The 26,082-nt window shown below is 46.2% G+C and overlaps 6 protein-coding genes across 6 annotated transcripts; 5 read left to right on the top strand and 1 right to left on the bottom strand.

The window, feature by feature from the left end:
* Positions 1–1,904: 1,904 nt before the first annotated feature.
* On the top strand, positions 1,905–4,658 carry GGS25DRAFT_519676 (cysteine proteinase; the record flags this gene model as incomplete). The annotated part of the gene is made up of 2 exons (XM_049263754.1): positions 1,905–2,315; positions 2,433–4,658. 2 exons carry the CDS (start codon positions 1,905–1,907, stop codon positions 4,656–4,658), a joined length of 2,637 nt encoding a protein of 878 aa, XP_049119140.1.
* Positions 4,659–6,057: 1,399 nt separating this feature from the next.
* Positions 6,058–9,473, bottom strand: GGS25DRAFT_482458 (mitochondrial carrier). The gene is made up of 8 exons (XM_049260276.1): positions 8,803–9,473; positions 8,655–8,735; positions 8,376–8,583; positions 7,445–8,163; positions 7,340–7,386; positions 7,167–7,285; positions 7,077–7,112; positions 6,058–7,024 (listed from the first exon to the last, which is right to left on the bottom strand). The coding sequence occupies exons 1-8, from the start codon at positions 8,963–8,965 to the stop codon at positions 6,508–6,510; spliced, it is 1,890 nt and encodes a 629-aa protein (XP_049119139.1). The 5' UTR covers positions 8,966–9,473; the 3' UTR covers positions 6,058–6,507.
* A 382-nt stretch (positions 9,474–9,855) lies between these two features.
* Positions 9,856–10,933, top strand: GGS25DRAFT_519674 (cyclin-C; the record flags this gene model as incomplete). The annotated part of the gene is made up of 3 exons (XM_049263753.1): positions 9,856–10,015; positions 10,084–10,293; positions 10,353–10,933. 3 exons carry the CDS (start codon positions 9,856–9,858, stop codon positions 10,931–10,933), a joined length of 951 nt encoding a protein of 316 aa, XP_049119138.1.
* A 6,503-nt stretch (positions 10,934–17,436) lies between these two features.
* GGS25DRAFT_192657 (uncharacterized protein) lies at positions 17,437–18,437 on the top strand. Its single transcript, XM_049256724.1, has 2 exons — positions 17,437–17,850; positions 17,981–18,437. Exons 1-2 carry the CDS (start codon positions 17,587–17,589, stop codon positions 18,278–18,280), a joined length of 564 nt encoding a protein of 187 aa, XP_049119137.1. The 5' UTR covers positions 17,437–17,586; the 3' UTR covers positions 18,281–18,437.
* Positions 18,438–22,465: 4,028 nt separating this feature from the next.
* Positions 22,466–23,083, top strand: GGS25DRAFT_519671 (uncharacterized protein; the record flags this gene model as incomplete). The annotated part of the gene is made up of 1 exon (XM_049263752.1): positions 22,466–23,083. One exon carries the CDS (start codon positions 22,466–22,468, stop codon positions 23,081–23,083), a length of 618 nt encoding a protein of 205 aa, XP_049119136.1.
* A 388-nt stretch (positions 23,084–23,471) lies between these two features.
* On the top strand, positions 23,472–25,971 carry GGS25DRAFT_482445 (aspartate aminotransferase). Its single transcript, XM_049260275.1, has 4 exons — positions 23,472–23,993; positions 24,273–24,323; positions 24,447–25,096; positions 25,157–25,971. The coding sequence occupies exons 1-4, from the start codon at positions 23,870–23,872 to the stop codon at positions 25,604–25,606; spliced, it is 1,275 nt and encodes a 424-aa protein (XP_049119135.1). The 5' UTR covers positions 23,472–23,869; the 3' UTR covers positions 25,607–25,971.
* Positions 25,972–26,082: the final 111 nt, after the last annotated feature.

Below are 26,082 nucleotides of genomic sequence, written 5' to 3'. Positions count from 1 at the left end.
AAGAGTGGAACTGGGTTAATCAAAAACCATACGTTGAAGAAGAGAAATGAGAACACTGGCGACGAAACTGATTCATATTGTCAGCATAAGAGATGAAGCCCCCTGCTGGTTTCCTTTTCTGTCGTTTAAAGTTAGCAAGGTAATCAATCATATCAGCTGGTTGGTCGCCCCAGATCTGAAGCCGGGACATCAAAACGGCAATGAAGAGTGGGGCCGTAGCGGGGGTGTTCACGGCTGAAGAGGACGGGAATGAGAATGAGACGGAGACAAGATCCGCTGAGGTAAAGAACCTGGTCGTCAAACCCTTTATGTCAGCATTATCCTACATAGGAAACCTACATATGTACATAATGTGCATACTACCTACCTAGTAGTACCGTAGTACAGTAGGTAGTACCCAGGTACCCTTAACTCCCCTAGGTTAGGTACAATACCTAGTACCTAGTACCTACATACAAAACTCCTAGTCTGCCCCATAAACCCCTAATGGTGTTGATCTTAATAGCTAGGTATTACTTCCTTAGTATATATTTCAATATTTACGTGATCTGGCGATATACACGATGTTTAAATGTTGCTGGTGATGGAGGTCAACCTACCTGTACATGTATGTGTGTAATGCTGAGAGGTAAAGTACCCAGGTATGTACATAGTTGGTAGTATTCAATGTTTACAGCTACATATCGAACCAATCTTTGGTGTTGAAATCACCAATGTTCGTACATCATCGGGATCTTGCATATGAGGCTGAAGCGACAACCGAGCGCTGAGTCAAGGATTAATTATAGCACTGAACAGATTGGGTATATGCATTTTATTCAATTTCCAGACATCAACTCGTACATATTAGTAAAGAAAGACAGCTGCTCATTGAAGATCCAGTGCTATCTCTTGGCATTGTCAAATGTCATGTACCATGTCACTTCCACGTTCTGAAGCTATGCCAAATTTGCCAGGCGTACGAAGTACATAGTTAGATGCACAATGAAATCGATGCCAGTGACCAGTGAATCGTGATTTTATTATGGAAGGTACCTATGTACAGCTATATATATACCTACACGTGTAAGTATTGTTACCTGATGCACGTAGGAAGGTGCACTGTATTTCAATGTACTAAGTACCAAGTATCTAGTACCTAGTACCCTGCTCTAGACGTCACCTTTTAAATGTCCGAATTTGGATTTGATAGTCGATAAGGCTGGATGCGGCGAAAGATTAGCTTCGTAATGTGGTCTGTGCATTGGCAATTACGATTTGGTTGTTTCCCATAGTTATTTGCATCGCAACTTCAACTTTTTCTCTAGATACCTCCTTCCTCAGGTTCGAATATGATCGCGTCCCGTCGCGTCTCAAGGTCGACGCGATAAATCATACATAATAAATGTACGTATATATAGTGGCTAATCCTCTTTTGATGCGAAACTTTTTTTTAAGGAAAGAACGTTTGCCCCTCAGTCAATTTTCGTAATGGAAGGTGCTATAATCAACCTCGTTGCCTCAGTAGCAACTGCCCAAACCTTATTTCCCTCGACTATATAAACAATTCTCGACTGCCGTTCTCCCCTTCTCCTCTCTCTTCTCTCCTTCAACACTTTTCAGCTCGTAATCTGTCAACAGCAGAAAACAACACTGACGAACGAACTTGACTTGCCAACATTAACTGAACCCATCACCCATCCAACCTTCATCTTGTTTCTATCACTCTAACAAGCAACTTTCAAATTCTAAATTCTTCTAAACACTTTCCTCAATTCACCCATCCTTCTTACTCAATACATACGCACCTTTCCATACAGCTTTCCATACACTTTGAAGAGCCTACAGAAGGAATATACCTTCTGTAGTTGATATCGCACTCTCCCCTTGATCCTTGGCAATTAACATTGCATCAATTGTTAACAATGGACTTAGTACAGCATAACTGGCAAGACCTAGCCCACTGCGGACACTGCACCGTCTGCTACGCGTCGCGTACGCGTATCAATCAAGAAGCACACGACCGAGCCCACCGTATTGGAAGGATTCGGGCCACCGTCGTGGGAAACTCAGACTCTCCCGCACCTTTCTACCAGTCTCGAACCATTCGGGTCCCACATTCAAACCGAACCGTAACTATTGAAGTCCCCCACCTTCAACGGGCTGTCAATACTACAGACGACACAGGACTGCCTGTGGGAAGGACACCCCTCAGCCGCAAGCGACGGCTTACACCAGATATTTCACAGCCCATGACCCCGAGGCTGTTCTCCCAGGCGTCTCAGTCGACGGGATTGGCACCATTAGGAGTTGGGTTATTATCCGCGTCAATACTGGTAAGCTTGATCCCCTACCATTCCAGCACCTTTTATCTCCAGCTTTAAGAACCTCAATATCATTTTGGCAATGGAAGCTAACATGGACCTTAGATGAACGGATCTCGGGATAGCTAGGTACTTCCGAGATCAACTTGGTTAGACGCCAGTTATCAAACTCGACGAGCACAAGCTCATGATTTCCATCCCCAATTCGATCGATCCTCACCCCCTCATCTCTTCCGACCAGACCCCGAGCTGCGACAGCAATTGGAAGAGACGCGGCCAGAACTTTTCCATCGCCCGCGCTTTTCTCCAGAAGGTGCCCCCTCCCCAGAACCCATCCCCCCCGCCTTCGCCTTCACCTTCCCGGCTCCGGCTCCGGCTCCGGCTCCTGAACCTGAACTTGAATTGAATATACCTGGAACTTGGCCACGTGAAGAAATCATGGTCGAGGCGCCGGAAAACGATATCATGGCATTCCCTACGTTCCCTACATTCCCTACACGGTTTGGTGCGAATCTCTACAATGCCGTTACATACGTCCGTGATTCGTCATACAATATTTGCGCCACTCTATGCAATCGAATTTTCCATTTTCAAGGAAGCGGTGCGGCCCCAAATCCTACACCAAGTCCTATACCAACCCCTGCTCTGCCTACTACACCTACTACCCTTACTGCGCCTCGACCTATTACTACCGCACCAACCGAAGAGGAGCGTTCGCCAAAGCGCCGTCGACTCGATGCCCAACAAAGCCATCTTGTGCTAACAAATAAATCTGGCACCTATGCTCTTCCCTCGCCGGATACCTCCGATGATGAGTCCGGCTTGGATGATTCTATTGGCGACCCTATGGACATCGACAGCCCCGTCCGTGCTAAGACATCGGATGTGAACGCTGTAATGTCCCCTTCTTCTCCGATGGACATAGATTCTCCGGAGCCACAAGCATCACCGTCCCAGTCCCCCACTCTTTCACCCAACTCTGCGGTCGCCACATTTGCCGCACAACGACGATTTTCTTTTTTCCCTAATGGAAATCCTTATACAAGGAAATCGAGGCGAGCTCGGTTTCAGCAAACTTTAGCGGAAGTTGTAACAGAACCAAGCCAGCCGGTTGAAGACCAATCGACAGAATCCCAACCAGCGGAGCTCCAAGCAACGGAACCACAAGCGATTGAGATTGAAGCACCCGAAGCTCAAGCTTCCGAGGTCCTGGCTTCCGAGGTCCAGGCCTCTGAGGTCCAGGAACCTGAAGTCCAGGTAGCGGAAGCCTCTCCGGAGAAAGTATGGAAACCTCTCCCTCCCCCAAAATTTGCCAATATCCAAGAATTCTTTGACCACGAAGATGAATTTTCCTTGCCTGGCCTGGAGCGTTTGGTTCTCAGGCCCAATGTGACTAAGATTTACGAATTGGATTTGCAACGTCGAGAACGCCTACGCATGGAGCAAGAGAAGGCGGAAAAGGAACGTCAAGAGCGCATTCGTATCGAAGAAGAGCGCCTACGCATTGAGAAGGAGAAGGCGGAGGAGGAACGCCTAGAGCGATTTCGTCTTCAGGAAGAACGCTACAATGAAGCCCTTCGCCCGCTTGGTTTACGAAGACCTAGGTCTAGCCTTATCGTCCCTCTTGATGACGAGTGGGACCAAAAGGTCAGGGAGGCTATGGAAACCGGCTTTTGTCCACAGAACAAGTGGCAGGGAGCTGTTCACCGAGATGGCGTAGAGATAACGGCACGCGATTTTGGTAGACTTATTCCCCGCGGGGCATGGTTGAATGACAACGCGATACAATCGACTTTGGTGCACCTCGCCACTTATATCAACGACGCAGCCGGGGTGTCTCCCAAGAAGGATACGCCTAAATGTGTGGCATTGTCCTCTCAGTACTGGTCTAACTACACTCGCGACCCAAGAAACAATGTCTACGCCCGAGGTCTCAAACGAAACTGGGGCATGACGCCAGAGAACTTCCTTGACATTGATACAGTTCTTATCCCGGTCAATAACAATAGCCATTGGACCATCCTCGTTGTTCGTCCTTCACGCCGAACATTCGCTTACGTCGATTCATTCCAATCGGATGGAGGACGACACATCCAAACCCTTGCAATGTGGAAAAGGGAATTTTTGAAGGATAAGTACATCCCTAGCGAATGGCGCCAGGAAAAATACACTGTGCCCACACAGACGAATGGTTGGGACTGTGGCATGTTTGTTATTACAAACTCCATCTACCTAGCGCTTGGACTTGATCCAAGCTGTTACTCGGAGAATCAATTGCCTCTACAGAGACGCAGAATCGCTGCGATGCTCTTGAACGGCGGGTTTACTGGGCCGTTTGACTTGTCGGCTCTTTGATAATGGGTGTTCAGTCCACAAGAGCACTACTACCCTACTACTTCTAACACACTACCCACCCCTAATCACTACTACCCCTTATTTTTTACCTGTTGTTGCATCTTTTTACCTCTTGTTACCTCCTACCACCCCTTACTACTTGAGAAAGCACGAGACACGAAGAGGATACGTGTCATTTCACTTTCACTATATTAAATTGTGTGGCATAGCCCGGCATTGCATTGGATAGGTGTTATTGGAGTTTGGTAATAAAATCGTATGCGGCCCGAGCTGCCTGTTATTCGTCGAATTGTTGAAGAAAGGAGGAAAGGATACGCATCTGGATAGCATGCAATTGGCATCGTGCTATATTGTTTGGCTTGGATTGGTCGGCATTCGTTTTTAAGATATCCCACTCGCGGGGCATTGATCGGTTGATCAGACGGAGTTCAAGTTAAGTGGTCGGAGTAATGCATAAGAGAAGTTGGCTCGGAAAGTCACTCAAAAAGGTTTCGGCATGGATTTGTTTTTGTGTTTGTTTTCTTGTTTTCGACAAGAGTTGGAAGATTTCATGGAGTTGATGGATATGATTGTGCTCTCAAAGAGCCTGGAGGAGATGATAGTTGGAAGTTGGAATGAAGTTTTGAGAAAGGAAAGCCCCTGATTTGGGCGCATAGAGCACTCGTTGACAAAGATCAAATGATTAATTAAAGATGACAACCAACCATAATGACTTTATTCTGCTTGTGGCATGTGACATCACCTTGTTCTAGACAAAATACTAACTAGCACTTGAAGGTATTTCCGAGACCTGACACGGCACAGATCGAAAAGCTAACCAATGTCAACCACGAAAGGGTATCTACACTAGGTACTATGTATCTTCTAACAGGAACGCTATCTAGTCGCTATACATTTTGCTTAAGTACATTTCTAGGCACCCACCCACACATACCATCCTTAGACTTATCTACAACCCAGAATGCAACATAGAAAAAGGGAGACGTACTCTTCCTCGCCGGCCACTTCGCCCATCTACCTACCTAAATGCCTACCTGCCAACCTACCCGCCGCCTATCTACTTAGATAGCCTGATAGCTTCCATTTTATTTGTAGGTATTTTTATCAAAAAAAGAAAATCCCCAGCCAACGTTAGGTACCTTGCCTAGATACCTACCTACGATGCAAATACGTCCAGAAAAAAAAAAAAAAAAAAAAAAAAAAAAAAAAAAAAAGCTCCTCTCCGTGAACAAAATTGAATGAATCAATCACGCACGCAAAGGGATAAGAATCTGCTCCGCCCGCCTGCCCCCCCACCCCTATTTTTTTTACTAGAACGCCAGCTAATGCAAGTGGGATATATCGCAGCCCCTCTCCTAAGTCTTCCTCCCCTTCCCCCCCCCCCCCCCCCCCCCCCCCCTTTTTTTTTTTAAACGAAATTTTAATTTATTTTCCCTCCTTTCTTCAGTTTATTTGATTATCCATCTAGAGTAGGTAGTTAAATAGTCGTCGGTCCGTTGTTGACCTGCCATTATCCTCGCGAGAGGGAAGGGAGGGCTCTCCATTGATTGATTGACTGATTGGTTTAGGTATTTCGGACCCGCGGTAGTTAGACGGGTATCCTCAAGAAAAAAATCATGGCCCCTTGGGGATTTGTGTGATCCTTCTCTAGATCTGGTTCGATTTTACATTATCGAATTTCCTCTGTGGTTCGCCTCGCCTGGCCTCCTATAGAAACGTATCGAATATCTCCCCGGGAGAGAGAGCATTTTGTATCCTATCGGCAGTCGCCTGTAACAAACAGCCTTCTGAGTACATTAAGTAGGTAGGTAGGGGTATAGAATAGTAGAATATAGGATATAGTTATATCCTAATTCAGCTTCAGGATTCGTTTCGTGTTCTCATAAACCATCCACGTGATACTAAGCGCAGGGGCGACCTTGAGAATATTCGGCATCAAACCCTTGTAGAGTCCCCTAACTCCCTCGTTGCGAATCGTCTTGTGCGCCACGTCCCATATGCCCGTGTATCGCGCCGGATGCATACTAGTCCCCTGGGTTTGTAATCGCGTTCGAAGCACGTTCAGAGGATACACGACCGACGCGCCAAAGGCTCCCGACGAAGCTCCCATAATGCCTGTCACGAAGGTACTCGGATGGGCATCCTCCTCGTGAATATTTTCCGCTCGGGCCTTGTACGTAATATAGGTCGTCTTGAGCAACTCAAAGGTGCCCATATCAATAGCCGAGTATGGAAACATGCCGATTAAGCCCATGGTTACACCTCGATAAGCCGCGCGAAGACCGCCTTCTGTCCACATCTTGCTGGCTGTTTGGAAGAGGAGCGTATTTCCTCTGGCGCCACCTTCAACATATTCCGATTGCAATCTGACAGTTGTTAAGCTATAAAAATCAACGATAGCATAGGGAATCATCTCACCGAAACTTCAGGGTATCAAGAGGATACACGCAGAATCTGAACATCAGTTAGTCATTTTTGGTATAACATGCGTCAACGGGGCAAACGTACTGCGCGGTCATACCAGCAACTCCCCCCGCGACGAATCTTGAATACGGGTTGATATGGTGAGGATCATCATGGCCTTCGAGACTCGCAAGAGTCTTTTTGGCGGCCTCGTACGCACCAAACTAGCACACAGTCAGCTAGAAGCTTCTTCGGGTATAACTTATAGGGCGATGCACTCTAATTGCTGTCTCAGGCATGATCTTGATCACATTGAGTCCATTGCCTAGTCAATGTAAGCTTTTCATGAACGCGGAAAAAAGGGGTCTAGAGAGAGTATTCACCGGCAAAGAAGCCTCTAACTCCTCCAGACTTATAAAGGTCGGTGACGGCTTGGAATAGGGGTCTACCCGCACTCGATATGGCTCGGACAGGTTGGGCCTTCTTGGCTGCGTCGACTACAGCATTGCCGGTCGAGGTGGTCTTGACGAGAAGATATACCTTCAGCCGGTCGAGGGGGGCAGTCGCAGTGCGAGAAATGCCTCCCGCAACAGCACCGGCAACAAAATAGCCTGGATCGGGTAGGTATCTAATCAGCACGGATCTTTCGCCTTTTTTACTCGAGTCAGATTCATTCTCAATATTTTTGGTTGTTGTCACAAGCACTGTTTGTTGTACGCTAGGGGCCTTCACTGATGTAGCGGTAGAGGCAGGGGTGGAGGCGACATCGACACCTAACTGTGTCGTGACAGTGTTCGTATTGGTCGTCTCATCGAGCTCTGACGATAGATGCGGTGCTGTAGCTTCCAAATCTTCGTTTGCTTGCAAGGGTGACGATGAATGGGTATAGCCTTTATCCGGCGGTATCTCAGGCGGTGGAGAAGCGATTCTTAAGATTGAACCAAGGAGGGTGTAGAGAATATTCGTACCTAGGCCTTGAAGAGTTTCTTCGCTGACTACCGAATCACCCTCAGAATTGAGGGTGAGAATATCTGAGTAAAATGTAAAGACCGCCCGAAGCGTGGTGGTGGGATCGGTATTGGGCATAAAGAGCAGGAAATTTCTAGAGATATCAAGACATCAGTACCTGTTCATTATCTAGCAGCCTAGGTAAAGGCCTAAGTATGCTTATGTGTTCATCACTCTGACTGATCAGGGGTAACGGGGTAATCAACGCATGAGAGCATAGGCACATGAGAAAGACACCACGATTTCACTTTAATCCCTCACAGCATTGCAATAAAAGAGGTAGGCTGGACTGAAGGGATCACTGACCGCCATTCTTCGTAGGTGATAAACCCATCACTATTGTGGTCAATGTTCTCAAAGAACTCCTCTAGTCGGCGCATAGGCACTGCGAGACCAGCCCGTTGCACGGCACGGTGAAGCTCCTCTTTGTCAATCTTTCCATTTTGGTCGTGGTCGATAGATTGGAAGAGGATGTAGAGCTGGCGCTCAGCAGCCTCGACAAAGACTCGGAACTCTATATTTGCCCGAGCAGTAGAGTTAGTACGAGAGACACGGGATCGAAGACCTTATGCGGAGCCTGCAGACCTTCATATTGAATCTTGCCATCCCCATTCATATCTACGACCTTGATAATATTCTTCAACATGTCATCGGCATTTTTCATGGCTGGCGCAGGTTGTCAGTGACGAAAGATCTCGGGCATCCGATAATCAGGGCGGGGATTCGTGCTGACGATGATCAATTCTCCTGAGGCCTTTTTGTAGGTCCTTCCAATCCAATTTCCCTCTACCTTGGTAATCCAGCTTTCTCCAGAGCTGCTCAACGCGCGCGTCACGCTGGTTCTGCGATTCCTCCATATCCATCTTTAACTCGGTTATCACTTTGGGTAATGCCATGATGATGCTCTGCGATCATGACCGGCGCAATACCGAGAAAGGAGACACGGGAGGTGATTGCGAAACGAGTAATCATCGGGCGAATGCTATGAATAGGGCATCATTAGAAGCAGAGAAACCGAAGACGATGGCCTTATCTTGTGCGAGATCATACAGACGTAGTCGCAGGCGCAGGTTTAGGCGTAATCGTCGTCTCGGTTTGGGTGCGATGCGGTTCGGTGTCGCTTGTTATTTGCAACTTGAAAGTGACAAAAGTTCAAAATTCCAAGGTCGTAGCATTAAAACGGCTGAACGGGCGCGAAAATGACGGCAGTCCCGCTAAACAGCCAGTCCCGGGAACAGGGAATCCTTGCTTGACTGCCGTCAAACCCAATTGTCAAACTCGATAAGCTGATAAGTCACAAAGCTCACTGGATGACGACTTTTCCGTGTGAATTTGTGGAACAGAACCGTGCACTTAAAGTCTTCAGCTATGTTACAGCATTGAAGGTACATTGCCTAGGTATCCTCGGTAGATGCTTAGGTAGATATTTAAATACCTACAGTGTGGATCTTGCTTACATAGATGTCCAATTCCCCAAATTCTCAATATTAAAGCATCCGATATCTCCGATTATCGATAGACATCGTAGCTTACCTAGATCTTGTACCTATGTAAATCCTCCATCTTACATATCACATACCACATACCACATACCACATACCACATACCACATAACGATCTTTGGATCTCTGGTACTCTAGAACCAGAGCCATTCAACAGGTATTCGTCTCATCACACAAGGTTCCTCAGCCTTGCCTTGGTTTTTCCAAAGCTCCTACCATGTGTGCATGATCTACCTTCATAGGCCGTGGTTCCGGAGTCCGTCATCATGGTCTGAAAAGTCACAATGGCAGCCAACTATTGGGAGTCAACGCAGAGGCGCTTCTGGCAGTTCTCGAAGGATGAACTTGCGCAGATGCGCGACGAGCTAGAGAAGAGTGACCAAGCTCTGGTACAAATGTTTCCCTTGCCACGAAGGACACATCTACACATATACTTCAACCAACGTAAGAAGCCCTCTTACCCTAGACACTATATACATTGGTCAATACTAATGCCGGGTTGGGTTTGCTAGAGCTTAGTCGTATAAGCAAGAGACTTGGAATCAAGCAACAAGCAGTTGCTACAGCCCAGTTATATATCAGACGGTTCTATTGTAAAGTCGAAATACGTCGAACAAATCCGTACCTCCTTCTCACCACCGCCTTATACCTGGCTTGCAAAATGGAGGAATGTCCGCAACACATCAGGATGTTTGCGACAGAAGCTCGATCTCTATGGCCCGGTACATCATACTTCCTACACTGATTGAGCTTTGTTGCTGACAGCAGTATTCTTGACTAGACCTACTTCATCCCGAGGTATCGCGCATCGGTGAATGCGAATTCTTCCTCATATCGGAAATGAATTCGCAGCTAATAGTCCACCAACCTTACCGAACCTTGACGAGCCTCCAATCCGACTTCTACTTGACCCAAGACGAGGTTAATCTAGCCCTATCGGTTATAAACGATCACTATATGACAGATTTGCCCCTTTTATACCCTCCACATATTATCGCTCTCACGGCAATCCTCCTTGCCTTGGTCCTCCGTCCGAATCCAGTACCAGGTGGAAATAATGCCGCGAACATGGCAGCAGCTACAGCAGCGCTCGCGCAAGCCCAACAGAATAGGCCTGGCTCCGGTAGTAATCATCAGAACAATGCCAATGCCACCGAGAAGGACAAGCAACAAGAAGCACGAGTTACTAAGGTGCAGCGTTTCGCGGCCTTTTTGGCGGAAAGCAATGTCGATATCGAGGGCATGATAGATTGTACACAAGAGCTGATTTCATTTTACGAATGTCACGAACAATATAACGACAAAATGACCCGCGAACAAGTTAACAGGTTTGTCAAGGCCAGAGGATTAGATAAACACTAGAAACATTATGAGGTGGACAAAGTTACCCACGGGGACGAGGTTGAGGGTTAGGTTAAGGGTGAAGTTGAGAATGAGCGCATGCGTAAGCTTAAGAAGAATCCTCTATTTTACTGACGATGGCATGATGAACCCGATGACCAGCATAGCATTGCCCAATCTTCAGTCAACTATGATTTGCCCTAGGAATGTACTAGGGCAAACATTCGAATAAACTCGTTGATGACAAGCCCGTCCTCTCGTCGGATGCTTACCCAGATAGTCCTTAGTCGACCTCATATCTCACATCCAAATTATTCTGTCACATCAATTATCTATGAAGAGCCAACAAGGCGATATAAAGATGGCGTTTGTTATGTCTTGGACATGAAGTCATGCGAATCAATAACCCACCTGAATACTTGGCCGAGACATTGTATGTATTGCCAGCCATGCCAGAGGGAGATGGAACGGATGATTATCATCAATGTTTCGAAAACATCTACTATAATTGCGCCCCAGGTTTGGCTCAATGTTCATCCACACACGTGGCTGGACCCTTGATTCACGGAGGTTGGGACTTCAAGTCAGTCATCAGTTACGTCCCGTCCCTTGCATTGATTATACTACATATTAGTAAGAAGCTTGTCACGAAATCCTACTGTACCTACATACATAACGACATTCCCAGCCCGTCAACCCGTCAACCCGTCTAGGCATACCCAGTCAATGACCCGCAGTAAGTGACTACTATTTCCAATGACATGCAGCTCAGTGAAAAGGGTGGCTTGGTTGCTGTGCGGGTGGCTGAAGGATGTAAGCCTTTAGGACCAATATTCTCCGAATACTTACAGAACATGGGTATGTGTACATGCCTAGTACATATTACCTACCTTCTAGGCTATCATCGTCAGTTCACTGTTCTTGCGGGGAGTATAATAATGGAGCTGTTGATGTTTGGGTCGCAGTACCGCCGTTAGCGAAGCAATTCCCTTGTACACACCGCCAAGTTTCGTGGAGTCGAATACTACATGCCTACGTAGTGTAGCGTATGTACAATAGTTACATGTAACTAACCTTTATTACAGTATTTCCAGTTTACCTGTAATTGTTCATACTATCATTTGCATCCCATACCAGAAAATACTTGGATTCATACATATGTCAAGCCCGTACTGGATGTAACTATCCTGCATTAAAAAGATAGTGTAGAACGTGGCGCAGTTAAGCAGGCATTGAAGAAGTCTTGAGCCAGACTGCCAGACCCTCAGTGTTGGCTGCATCATACATACATACATATGTACATACATACATGTGTATGTGTATGTACATACTACCATAGTGTAGTATGGTATGTAGATCCATCATAGGAACGGCTGTGCCACTCAGCCGCTTTAAGCTTCTCCAGGCCTTAAAAGCTATGCTATGATGCTATTTAGCTAAGCCTAACAGGCCCATGCTCTCGGTGCTCACCCTAAATGCTGCTAGGTACGTAGGCTGGTAGGTATGTTCCTAGGTGATCGATCTCGGTGATACAACGTAGAATGGGGGAAGGACCTTGATAGTTGCTGACAGTCTGCTTACCAGCCTACCTAATCCAGGGAGCCTTCCCGGTTCTTAAGATGTCGTCAGGTGAGATGCAAAATCTATCGATTGCTTCAACAAGAAGATAAAAAACAAAGGTGACTTTGGCCGGGGCATGCATGGCATCCCATATCATCTCATCTCACCACCCTCACCCTTTTTACATCATGAGAGGGGGTCTAGACCATATCAACTCCCTCAAATCCTAAAAGGAAACGGAAGGGAGATGCAGTCACACCTGACACAGCAGCCACATTAAGTCGATAGGAGTTTGACTGGGCTTGGACTAGGTCCGGGTTCTCCTGCGTCGGAAGTTCTACATACATATGTACAGACTGTACAGTACCCACGTTCAATTCGGAATCAATCGGCCAGCAGCTTTTTCTCTCTTTCTATTCGATCATGGCCATTTCAAGGGACCAAAAATAGTATACGCTATTATTGTACCTATCAATTGCCTGCGCCCGTGACTTCGGTCTAGGAGCAAATCGGCTTTGTGGTTTATATTGCAAGGGAAGTTCAACAACGAGATCGTCGCTACTCCAAGACCAAGTGTACAAAGAGATCCTCGTGGTTGTGTAAGCCTGCATCTTATCAATCAGGTAACATAGTATATGTCTAGTCTTACCTATCTACATATTACTGTAGAATACTTATACTTACAGTAGGTATGTATGTAAGTAAGTAAGTATGTCGCTGTATTGTAAGACGGACCCCAAAACTACTAGGTAGACATTGTACGAAGCGATAGCAAACTCGGGACAAAACGTAAGAGTCCACCAACATCCCGAGATCAGTCGCCGCTTCGTATCTATGGAGGGCTTGATTTGCCGCTTTCGTCACACGCGGGCTATCAGTAAGATGTCTTGGGATGTCACTGATCGTCGCCCTCGAACACTACCTATCTTCTTACTGACTGACTGGCTGACTGACTTGATTAGGTTGCGACCAGGTACGTTGGCTTATACTAAATATGTATGTTGTGTGTACATACATACAGTAGACCGTAGACCAGCAACGGGAGCCACAACCCGTTCAATTGTCTCCATTGGAATTCGAATCTTTCCAGACCACGATTACCGAGTCAAGAGAGGTTCAATGTTCTCGAAGTGCATCTTGACCAAAATGGAACAAGCCTCTACCAGTAGGATGTTTCCCCTTCTTAGGCGGCTACCAGGGTCCAAAGAGTCCCAGTTCCAGTTCCAGGTTACATACCTATTGGGACCCAGGAGGCAAATTCCTTACACATGGCGGTAACTTGCGTCTTCTTTTAAGCAATCAATTCGATTTTTTGCCCCCCGACGATCCAACCCATTGTACAAACGACTACAGTCACTACACTAGTTAATAGTGACCACCCCGTCGACGAGTAAAAGATGGGCTGAACAGTACTAATTTATGTCTAGGCATGTAGTATGTATGTATAGTAGCACACTATGTACATACTCTGCTTGCTGTACTATGTAGGTCTCATAATCGCACATATTCTGGTATTATGCTCGGAATACAGATCGACAAGATAAATTACGTTTAGCTTCAGGTAAGCAACATTGAAGCGCTTGAATCAGAGTTCTCTTACACATGGCCCAGAAAGCATATCGACTGGTCGCCCGGGAGAAATGAAACTAAACTGCATGGGCAAAGGCAGGAATGTGTTGAATGTTGTCAGCTTTTAGGATCGTAAGGAGTAGGATAGGAACAGAAGTTGAAGAGCATTATCCTTACCTCACTTTGGCAAGGCGGCAGGCAGGTAGATACTAGACAGTAGGCGGTCAGAAAAGTAGGTATACTACACCATGAATACTACATTTGGATGTAGTATATGGAGGTTAGTATATCACTGTATACTACCCAGCAGCCCAGGTAGGTATGGTAGCCGCCTCGAAGACAACCACCCGTGAAAAAAAGTGAGCCAGTCATCTGCCTAGCTGCCTAATAGGAACTCAAGTCGCCAGCAATACCCCGGCTATCCCAAACCCTAAGGAGTCTCACGCTGCACGAGACCAGGTTCAAGTTCCACTCGCAGTGGTACCTAGTATGGTGGCTTGCAGTGACTGGTATGTGCAATCCTGGCAAATCTACGGACAGGGAAAGGCTCCAGTCCGAAATCCACCATCCGCTCCACACAGCTCAAGTTTCCAACAAGGTCTTTCTTAGAACGCTCAGACCCAGACGACACCAAAACACAGTGTCGGCCGTTACGGTGCCCGACAAGGCTGCATCCTACACGTACTATGTACCGTCAATAGACCTACTACGTACATACATATGTACAGGTTTTTATAGTACGTATGTAGGTTACATACATATCCTACATACAAGCCCAAAGGGCCGAAATTGTCCCTCGACTTCATCCAATTGTTACCTACGTAACCATATCCATTGGATGGTAGGTAACAAGGTCTAGTTATACTAACCTATGTACGTAGCTGCATGGCATGAGCAATGTTGACGCCGGAGATGATGTATGTAGTATGTACATATCCAGGGCCACTACGCTGTTGTCGAAGAGATAGATGAGTTCTTGGGTAAGGTACCTACCTAACCGAGGTATGTCATGAATCTAATGATGAATGCTGCCATTGAAATCGATGGATTCAATGTTAAAATATTACTACTACTATCTGTAGTATGTAATGAATATTCAACTAAATCATCCGGATATGTTACCGTGAACCGTTTATAAACCTTGAATAGAATAAAATACGAAGCGTTTAAAAAAAGAAGAAGATTGATAATTTCAAACGGAACCTGGAGAAGTAATATGGATTGAATTACCTACCAGACCAAACTGTTGTGCGTTTCCAAAGCTAGGGGTAATAGCCCATCTTCTCCTTACCGATTACCCCTGAATCTAGGGGAAGGGAAATTGATCGAGTCAATAATTCGTCGACCGACAAGGCTAACTCATTTACGTGCCCTACCTAGGTCCTAAATGCCCTACTTACATGTTGTAGTATTTATTAAATAATTACATAGCAAGCCACGAGAGACTAAGTATGTAATAATAATTACATTTTAAAATGTACAATTATATTCAATTAATCTCAGCTGTGCGTATTCATGTCTATTCATTTCCTATCTATTAGTATCTAATAATATTCAATACTAGCATTTTGCATTTGCACATTGATTTATACAAGGGTAAGGATAGGCTATAGGGATAATAGAGTCCGAGCATCAGATGAAGCCATCTTGTGTCAGGTTATCAGGTTGGGATCGAATGATAGATAGACTTATACAATTGAGGCCATTCACAAAAAAATTCTCTTTTTTAACTAATCGACCCACCAGACTAGAGAGTCTCCTGATGCATTGAATCCATTGATACATACATAGTAGTATGATAGTACCTATGTAGAGACCTAACCTACATATGTAGTGTATTACAGTATTGCTATACTAACTAGTAGTATAGACAACCTACCTCCCTTTTTTTACACGTGTACCATACATACCATACATACCATACCTATTATTCCGTAATAGAATTCCATATGGATTCGACAAGAGATTGAGTCCCCTCCATTGGATCTCGCTCGGAATGGAACAAATGGAACGAATTGCCTGCCGCTTCCTCCACACGGGACCGGGACCCCTTCTTCACCAGCCTCATCCACACAACCAGCGGGTCAATTGTATAGGTTCGAATGGATGCGGAATTCAATTGTTGTATGTAATTTTTGCAATTCAATGTTGTTGTAATTGTTACTTTCGTATACCTTACCTGGGTATTGATCTATTCAGGGTTAAAGTCTCTAAAGCAGTACCAAACCAAACTTCATCATCCATCGTATCTCTCGCTATGGCAAATTAATCAGTGCATTGGTAGACTGTAGTATGTGTAGGTAGGTACCTAGGTAAGTATGTATTAAGTACTGAGTCTACTGAGTGCATGTATGTACTGCTGTATGTACTGCATAGTACTAGGTATCGTTGATGTATGATGTAGGTATTTGTCGGCGATCGCATTGCAGGAGAACATCTGGGAACAATAGAAACAGCATTACTACTAGTAGACTAGTAGTAGTACCTAGATTAGTACTAGGTAGATTGAATGTACATTGAAGAGTACATCGAGAAGTATTCAAAATTCAAATGAATTGAGTTCAAAAGTTGCCCAAATGCCGTCAGGTACCTTATGTACTTAGGTACTCTGCAGTGCTGCAATGTGCAATGTGCAGAACAAGCCGATTGACACTGTAACATTCCTGCAAGAAACGACAGGGACCAACGGGCCAGGCTTGTGTAGCTAAACTATATTAGCTCTAGCGCCTGAACAGGTTGTCCAATGATCTTGGGTGGCGACTTCAGTCTCATTCGCCAACCAAGCCAACTCACCCACCCGCAACAACCAGGATCCCTTGTCAAAAACGGTGCAGGTTGTGCAGGTTTGGATGTCTCTGCAGCTTCCGCTGTTCAATGTTGTTCGCCGCTAGTCTTTCTTCAGGTTAGATCCGAGTCATGGGCCAGCCAGAGACCAAAGCGTACCCCCAGGCAATGGCCCACCCTCTTTTGCCGCCTTCCACTGTCCCTTCTGCTTCTTGTCCATCTTGTCCATCCAACAAAATCCTTCGCCTTCTCCGAATCACAGCTTGCCCTTCTCCTCTCCCGCCTTTCTTTTCTCTCAGTTAATCGATCCTATCCTACCACCACCACCACCACCACCACCACTACCACTACCACTGCCACTGCCACCATCACTACCAACAACTCGCCCACCCAACCAAAAAAGAAAAAAGTCCCCTCAACTCTTGATTATCATACTATCTTATACATATCCAATTCCTAAAGACCCTTTTGACAAGACTTTGAATAACTCTGTTATTCCCGCCTTTTAAATCTTTGTAAAATTGCCTACTCACACACAAAACCAGTTTTATTGTTATTGTTGTTCCGAGCTGGCTTTAATAGCGCAAAAAAGCTCCGCAGCTCAGGCACCACCTTAACCCTACTACAAACTTCGCAACACACCGCCACCCAACGTCTATTAACGGCCTTCTCTTCTGTCCAACCACTCCCCGCTAATCCACCACGAACACTTTTGAGTATCACAAATTCAACATCCCATCACGGGAAGCCCAAAATACATAATGTCTTATTACAACTACAACCACCATCAACCAACAGCAGCCGCCGCGCCAGTATCCCATAACCACCATGGCGGTCGCAACCGAAGAGCACCAAGGCTTTCAGTCTCCCAGAACCCCCAAAAACAGTTCCGTGGTGTAAGAAGCATGAAGGAACTGAGCGAGTCCGCCTCTGTATCTGCTTTCCGAACCCAATTCGAGGCCAGCCGATCTTTCGACCTGGAAGATGACATGGAGTTCTGTCCCAAACTGTTGACGGAGACTGATGTGAGTCATCCCAGCACTCCAACAGCTGTCTACAATACAACATATTCCCTTGTAGACATCTCCATTGGATGAAATCTTTTGGATAGTGACGATGTAGAACATGTTTGCTAATTAGTATCTTCGTTCGTAGCTTGTTTCCATAAGCAGCGCTTCTTCCGATCGATCTTCATTGTCTAGCAACTCTCCTAATGCTTCGCCCACCCAACATCCTCAACAAGTTGCTTCCAACTTCTCCCTCAACTCCACCTCACCAGCTTTCATTCCTCCCAGTTTCCAAAGCCATCATGCCGCCTTGAAGTTGCATGCGCCTGCCGCCACTCGGGCTCGCAATGCTATTCCTATCATCAACCCCGCAAATGGTCTGACAATGTCGAGCCCGCCACCATCCGTGTCCCCCGCCCGAATGCAACATATCGGAAGACGGTGGTAGATGACTGGGTCGTCTCGCTTCCACTCCGGATGATGGGATGACTCATCATCTGCACACTCGTTTCCGGTTGTAATGAACATCTTCTACACTCCATTTAGAAGGCATTCGCTACTGCATAAGTAGTTGTTCATCTTGGCGGACACCGGCACGGACATCAGGCATCGACAAAATTTCAAATCATAATCTTCAGGTCACTTTGAGGGCTCGACTGCGGACTCATCACATTCACTCCACTTTCTCCCTGTATAAACATCCTTATTCGACATATAACTAGTGTTCATCACCAAAACTTTCTCTTTCAAGAAATTTCACGATGGGCGCGCGGCTGTCATTGAAGATAATCGATACCTCTTGCTTTCTGTTCGGTTTGGGGGAAAATACCAAAAACCACGGTGTTTCGATCTCGAAAGATGAGGCTATTTGGGTTTCGCGAATGGGCGTTTTAAATCACGGCGGTTTTTGCATTTCGTAATTGCATCGGTGTTCACACAACACACAAACGGAGTCTTCGGGTTCAATATCTGGGAGCGGTACGATTAAGAGTCATCACGGATCATGACGTTTGAGCAAAAAAATCTAAGAATACCACTTACACATATAGATCAAGTGTTTGGCGACGAGGGGGTCGGTCTCTATTTTGTTAAAGCAAGGGAGGTGGTTCTTCCCATCGGGGCGGAGGTGTTCTAACTCGGCAGGGTCTTTTTTTCGCATGGGAAATATCCGGATTTAAGAGAATCTCAACACAAAGCAATGGTATTGGGTAGGCACATCGGGTGTCCTGTTTGTTTCTGCGCTCACGGCACGAGATGGGAGTTGGTTTCTGCGCAGGTGCTTTTTCGGGGCTGCAAATAAAGGGCTCACATCTTTTTCTTTATTCAGGTCATCATTGGCTGCCATACGTTTTTCTGTCCTTGTATTACGGTTGATTTGGGCGAGAGGATATCAGTCCATTTCTTGATATTATTCCCCCTTTACCTTGGCAAAGGTTTTCACTACGGGTCAAATTACTGCATCATCATCTTGGGTTCTAAGGGGTGATGGAAACAATGGGAAATCTTTTGCGTGTATAGGAAATCATATTTGGGAGAGAAGGGGGCCCAGCGCAGGTTATCATGTGCGCGCGGAAATGGGAAGGGAAGATAATGCCGCCAGTTTATTGGACTGGCTGGTGATATGGCGTACCTATTTCGGTGTGTGAAGATAACCAGAGCACCTTTTTGGGTGTCCTCTGCCGTACATTCCATGCGTTCAATTGAAACGGGCGTAATAAGCCTTTGACTTTCAACCTACTTGTTCTATTATGCATACTCTGTGATGGAAGATGGGAATTACTTCCATCATGAGGTTAGGTTGACATGTCAGCCACATATCCAGCACGCTACCGCCAGCTTGCCGTCCATCCGGCTTACCCCTGATTTCTCCTGCATATTAGGTATTTTTCCACATCGAGACGAGTGCAGGCAAGCAAGCCCTCGAAGGGATTTTCCAAATCGGTTAGCGCTTACCGTGCCTACCTATTTACATACATACATCTGTATGTGTGTACGCCGTTACTGCAGCGCACAACATGCGGGGATGTCCGGCTCCTGAGTACTATGTTATGTATGTATGTGAGTAGGCTAGGGTACCTGCCTTTACCTGAGGTACGTATGAGTAACGTCTCTTCCTTACATGTATGTATGTCTCGCAGATATGTAGGGTGTGGGCATTGTTAATGCGAATGCGGCTACCCGTGCTGGCGATGTATGCTGTGGCTGGGTGAGTGATGTGGGAAGTCAGGTGATGGAGGGGGTATGCGCGGGTATGAGGGGGGGATGGGGATGGGGACGGGGATGATGGGGATGGGGATTATGGGGTTGGGTAACGTAGCGTAGCGTAATGCGGTATGATGTGATGTGATGTGAGGTAATGTAAGGTGGGTGGGTATGAGTGATGATGTGTTCGGGTTTGGGTTTGGGTTTGTGGAAGGGGATGGGTGGATTACCTGGTTTTATGTATGCTGTTGGTGTTGATGAGTTGAGGTTTATGTACGGGAGAGATGGGGTGATTAGTGGTTGAGTTGGGTTGGGTTGGGAGTTGGTCATACATAGGTATGAAAGTCCTGGGCTAGGCAGGTATGTAGCAAGACGGTGAGTGTATATCGCACAGATTGCAGATATCTTTCATAAAGAAACTATAGCTTTGTTCCGTGTAGGTTGCTGACAGGTATAAAGCGAATGTGTTCATTGTTTCGTACCCTATGTAGTATACGTAAAGGCTACATACCTAGTACAATATGATATCAAGCCGTGGAATCCTCGTCAACGCTATAAGAGTTATGAGATGAAGTCAGCATAGATGTCGTTCCTCTCTATCTAGCCCGATGAGAAGGTGCTTCGAGGGAATAATGTTCAATCCAAGTCTTTGGGGCCAGCCTTGAATATATGGCGGGTGCTTAGCTCCTGTGTCTACGGAAGGTGTTAGCTCTTGGGTTAGAGGGGATAAGGGGACAAGACCAAAGCCTTCCTCCAACACCTTACTTAACTCTGTATCATTGAAACAGTAAGTCGGTAAATAAATAATGGTGAGGAAATGCTGTTAGAACTCCATAGCTTACCTACCAGATCCTCCATATGGTATAACCATGAATATGTAGGTAGGCTGTTGGAATAACCTCAGATGCAAGATTTTCTCAACAGAAACGCCTCCTTTTATACCAAGCTTTTCTTATCTATATGGGCGAGGGATTCTGATGGATATATCGCAAGTAGCTACCAGAAATGGAGTCTCACAGGGCTGAGGTGTGAGTTGCAGTTAGCCCCCATGGAAATATATTCACATTTATGGAATGGGGGCTTAATACTTTATTCCTGCATATTAATATCGAACCGAGATCATTGTGCTACCCTTGATTCGAATAATATTCAATAATTACATAGTATTTCATCTATGTGGTAGTAGCAGTCATTCCCAGAGGATTTGTGGCGCGTATCCTGATTGGAGGCCAAGCAAGTCTTTCGTTACCGGTAGGGTTGCAAGAAAAAGGGGGGGGGAATCACACTCACAACGAACCCCTCAAAATATTCAGCCACATAATGAATCGATTTCGAGGTTATCGTTCTCGTTCCAATAGGATTCTAGCTTGTGACTAGATGTATCATTAGAGGTGGTGTTAGAGGTGGTATTATTTCCATGTGGCTTCCTCGTGATATTCATCGTAAAAGTGTCGATCCCCATCGCCGCAATCCTTTCATATCGGCCCCTTCACCGAGATACGCCCAGAAATCCTACAAGGCATTATTAATAATATCTATGGAAATTTGGGCTTGGTAAGACGGCTGGAGGTAGAGGCCATGACCTGCGGGTTGTAGATAATGACAACAACTTTATACTTCTACGAGTTGGCTGCAAGGCCGATATCTGTCAGCAGCACTTGCATTCGTTTGCATGCTGAGTGTATGAGTGTATTACTGTTCATCTTAATAGATACATTTTGGGTATTGAGGTAGGAAGATGACGTTGGATCTCAATTCGATCGATTTCTCATCCTTCCCGCAAATCCTTCCTTACTACATACATCTCTAGATGTCTGAAAGACCGGCGGTCTTCTCGGTTTATATTAAGTACCTACCTACCTAGGACATTGACTGCTACACTCCCATGAGTTTCACTCACCTTATTCCTCCTTTTTGCCAGTTTGCGTATGGATAAGTTGCATACCATCACCATATATGTACGAACTTCCCCTTCAAATATAGTTGACAACCCTCAATTTATCCCACCCAACCCCGGAATAATATAATACCATGAAAGCAATTAACATCGAAACATAATCTCTGTCGATGACAATATTGTACGACAAGCAAATGTCAAACTTACCGTTTAGCGAGGACACGAAGCGAGTCCAACGACTGTTTAGCCTATCTCCCGGATGAATGCCGCTTGCTACGAGCACGTTGAGCAATACCTTCGTCTAAACTACGTTCTCGTTAATTAAACACGGGTCATATGTTTTAAGCTCAACCAATTCAGCTTCGATTGAGACTTCATACGTGTCCGTAGATATTCTCATTACACGTCGACTAAACTGTTGGAGGTGAACCTATATGTCGCAAAGTATACGGTTTTCTCTGGCAACATTTCCCACGAGCTGGCTAGAAGTAATTACAGGCGTCGTAGGCCTTACGACTAGCCTAAAAAACCACCATGGCAACAATATCATACAGCCCCGTGGGCTTAGCTAGTGCCGAAGCTTCTTCGACCACGTCTGACATAGCGGCACCCGGAGTTCATGCCAACATGAAAAAAGCCACACTCATCGTCGTCACGGTAGTTTCAGCGGTTGCCTTTCTCATCACCCTCGCCTTCGGATTGCGTTGTTTTGTGGTACAAAGACGGCGATACTTTGCCAAGCAGAATCAACAGAAACGAAACTTAAGAGGATCCCCGGGTGCTATCATACCACGAAGTGGCATAGATGAAGATAGAGCATCGGTGGCCGGCACACGTTGCAGCTCCATATGGGGAGACTGTGAAGCAGCAGCAGCAGCAGCAGCCCGCCCTACTTCCACATTCAGTGGTGACGACGTATGGGACAGCAAACTCTGGCCTCTTCCCCCGGGACATTCCGAGCGGTACACTTTCTTCAGCGAGCGCAGTTCGACATCGTTAGACGACGACACGCTGGTAATGGGAGAACGATGTAGCACGGATGGTCAAGACGAAGATGGAATAAAAAAGGGGTCTGAGTATGTACCGAAGGCGGGACGAGAATCTAGTGGAAGCATCTGGGGGATCTCCGATGCTGTTAAGGCGCGTAACTAAGTGCCAATGTATGATATGTATGATAGCTAAGTGGTTTACCTATAGGTACTCACTGGCTGAGATACCTCTTGATGGCCTACATGGTGCTGCTATATGAATATAAAAAGTATAAGCTTACTATGATGGGATTCAACGGGCTTATCATAATCACCTATCACCTATCGATCTGATCTGATAAGCAACCTCGTTGACTAAGCCGGTGACTGATCAACTTCCCGACGAAGATCCGAATTGAAAGGGTGGAGATAATCTGGGGAAGTTGATTGGTGCGCTAAGATATGTTGTATGTTTTAAACCTGGGGAAGAGCGTTGGTTGGAACGTGGGTACATGTAACTTTACTAGGTACTAGGTAGTTATTGTACTGTAATTGAGGCACAAAAACTTAGAGCACAAAGCTAGTTAAAAAGTTGTAGCAAGTGGTAGGCAATTGGGCAATTACGATGAACCTGTAACTTATTTTTGAGCTAATTCCATTGTGTATCCGACATCGTTCGACTTTCTTTCCAGACGAGAAAAAAAGGGTCCAAATTACTCACATTTATTCAACTACCAGTCTTGGAACCTACCTCTTAAGAAGTGCTACTCGTCCATATTCCCCTTCTTTTTTTTATACTTTCCCTTACCTTGTATACACAGGTATCCAAATCAATCCCCGACTTTCAACTTGTTTCTTCTCTTTTCCCTCCCTCCCTCCCTTCATCTTTATAAACAACCTCCCCCCTCCCCCCTCCCCCACCTCTTATTCCCACAACTAGGTTACATACCTAGTCAATAAAACACCCACAATGCTTCCCGCACTCCGTGTTGCCACTCGTCAAGCTGCGGCTCGTCGAGCTCCGGCTCTTATGACCCTCCAAGCTGCGAGAGCTGGATCCACCTGGGCCAATGTTGCCCAAGGCCCCCCTGTACGTCATATGTCCCATTGTCTTGCCTTGCTATCATTTTTGCTTTTATTATTTGCATAATCAACTCCATTGTGGCTTCATCTAGCATAATGTATGGGTTCAATGGCTAACATGTGCATATCTAGGATGTGAGTTTGATCGTCTGCATTGCAGACAGCCGAACTAGCTTCCACTGACTAACATGATGTCTTCGTTCCCGCTTGTCAGGCCATTCTCGGTACATATCTATATCTCTCATACATGAGTAAAGAAAGGCATTGAACATCGTATTAACTGTATATAGGTGTCACCGAAGCTTTCAAGGCCGATCCTTTTGAGCAGAAGATTAATCTTGGTATGATTCGCCCAACCAATTCCTCTTTACTTACAACGTAGACTTCTTCATCGCCCAAGGGTCACAAATAGGTAATACAGACAGACAGACAGACATATGAGCTAACTTACGTCCTCTATTCAGGTGTTGGTGCCTACCGAGATGACCAAGGCAAGCCCTACGTTTTGCCCTCTGTCCGCACCGCCGAAGACAACGTCATTGCGAAGCGTCTGAACAAAGAATACCTCGGCATCACCGGTCTTCCCGAATTCACCAAGTCCGCAGCCGAACTTGCCTACGGAAAGGGCTCATCTGCTCTTGACCGCCTAGTCATCACTCAGTCTATCTCGGGTACCGGTGCCCTCCGTATCGGTGGTGCCTTCTTGGCTCGTTTCTTCCCCGGTGCCAAGACCATCTACATTCCCACCCCATCATGGGCCAACCACAAGGCTGTCTTCGATGACTCAGGCCTCAAGGTCGAACAGTACCGCTATTATAACCCCAAGACGATTGGCCTAGATTTTGAGGGCATGGTTGCCGATCTCAAGGCTGCGCCCAAAGGAAGCATCTTCCTATTCCACGCTTGCGCCCACAACCCTACTGGTGTCGACCCATCCCCTGAACAGTGGAAGGAGATTAGCAACGTCGTCAAGGCCCAAGGTCACTATGCCTTCTTCGACATGGCCTACCAAGGTTTCGCCAGCGGTGACACCAACAAGGATGCCTTCGCTGTGCGACACTTTGTCGAGCAGGGCCATGATATCTGCCTGGCTCAGAGTTTTGCCAAGAACATGGTATGGTGGCCACCCTACTAGGTAGCTTAAAATGAGGTTGACTAACTCGCTTCAAAATAGGGTCTCTATGGAGAGCGTGTAGGTGCCTTCTCCATTGTAACAGCATCACCTGAAGAAAAGAAGCGTGTCGAGTCCCAGATCAAGATCCTCGTTCGACCATTGTACTCCAACCCGCCTCTGCATGGCGCACGCATCGCGTCCGAGATTCTCAACGACCCGGCTCTGTACCAACAATGGCTAGGCGAGGTCAAGGGTATGGCAGAACGCATTATCACGATGCGTGCCCTTCTTAAGACGAACCTGGAGAAGCTTGGTAGCGCCCACGATTGGAGCCACATCACTTCCCAGATCGGTATGTTTGCCTACACCGGTCTGGACCCCGCCTCGATGGACAAGCTTGCCAAGGAGCACAGTGTTTACGCCACCAAGAACGGCCGTATCAGCGTCGCCGGTATCACCAGCGGCAATGTTGGCCGCCTAGCCGAGGCCATCTACAAGGTCAAGGGTTAAACGGGATACGTCTCGTTTTACGCGGAGAGCGATGGAACCAATGTTTCTAGGCACAGAAAACGCACAAGAACAAGGATCACCTGTTATTATGTAAAAAACCGAGGGGAAAGACAAAAGAACCCAGATTTGACATGAGTGTACGATGGATGGATAGACGAACGAATTAATGGACAGGCTAGATGGTAATCTATCCCATGGAGGATATCTTGCTGTATCTTTGGAACCCCTTTTCCCCTTCCTCTGTCTTTTGCATCTATCCACTGAGATGCCCTCGTCAGAGGTCAACAGAAAATAGCCACCGCTGTGATACCACCACCGCCACCGTTAGATAGGCAAATAAAAAAGAAAAACTCATTTCAAGAAAGATTAGTCGTATTATTATATTCATCGTAAAGTGCTTGATCACATGTATCATAACCGCCCGCTTTTCAGCTGTCTTCTCCTATTTAAGTAGATGGGTAATCCCCTGGGTAGCC

This window comes from Hypoxylon fragiforme (genome assembly GCF_022984875.1).
Source record: "Hypoxylon fragiforme strain CBS 206.31 chromosome Unknown GGS25scaffold_3, whole genome shotgun sequence".
Lineage (NCBI taxonomy): Eukaryota > Fungi > Ascomycota > Sordariomycetes > Xylariales > Hypoxylaceae > Hypoxylon > Hypoxylon fragiforme.
The sequence above is the reverse complement of the archived record's forward strand: the minus strand, read 5'-3'. Positions and strand labels throughout refer to the sequence as shown.

Coding starts and splice junctions, on each gene's coding strand:
- GGS25DRAFT_482458 (XM_049260276.1), bottom strand. CDS start 8,965: ATGGCATTACCCAAAGTGATAACCGAGTTAAAGATGGATATGGAGGAA. Junction 8,584..8,654: donor TGGCAAGATTCAATATGAAG/GTCTGCAGGCTC, acceptor GGGCAAATATAG/AGTTCCGAGTCTTTGTCGAG. Junction 7,387..7,444: donor AGTTAGAGGCTTCTTTGCCG/GTGAATACTCTC, acceptor TACATTGACTAG/GCAATGGACTCAATGTGATC.
- GGS25DRAFT_192657 (XM_049256724.1), top strand. CDS start 17,587: ATGTCTTATTACAACTACAACCACCATCAACCAACAGCAGCCGCCGCG. Junction 17,851..17,980: donor AACTGTTGACGGAGACTGAT/GTGAGTCATCCC, acceptor CTTCGTTCGTAG/CTTGTTTCCATAAGCAGCGC.
- GGS25DRAFT_482445 (XM_049260275.1), top strand. CDS start 23,870: ATGCTTCCCGCACTCCGTGTTGCCACTCGTCAAGCTGCGGCTCGTCGA. Junction 24,324..24,446: donor TGAGCAGAAGATTAATCTTG/GTATGATTCGCC, acceptor TCCTCTATTCAG/GTGTTGGTGCCTACCGAGAT. Junction 25,097..25,156: donor AGAGTTTTGCCAAGAACATG/GTATGGTGGCCA, acceptor GCTTCAAAATAG/GGTCTCTATGGAGAGCGTGT.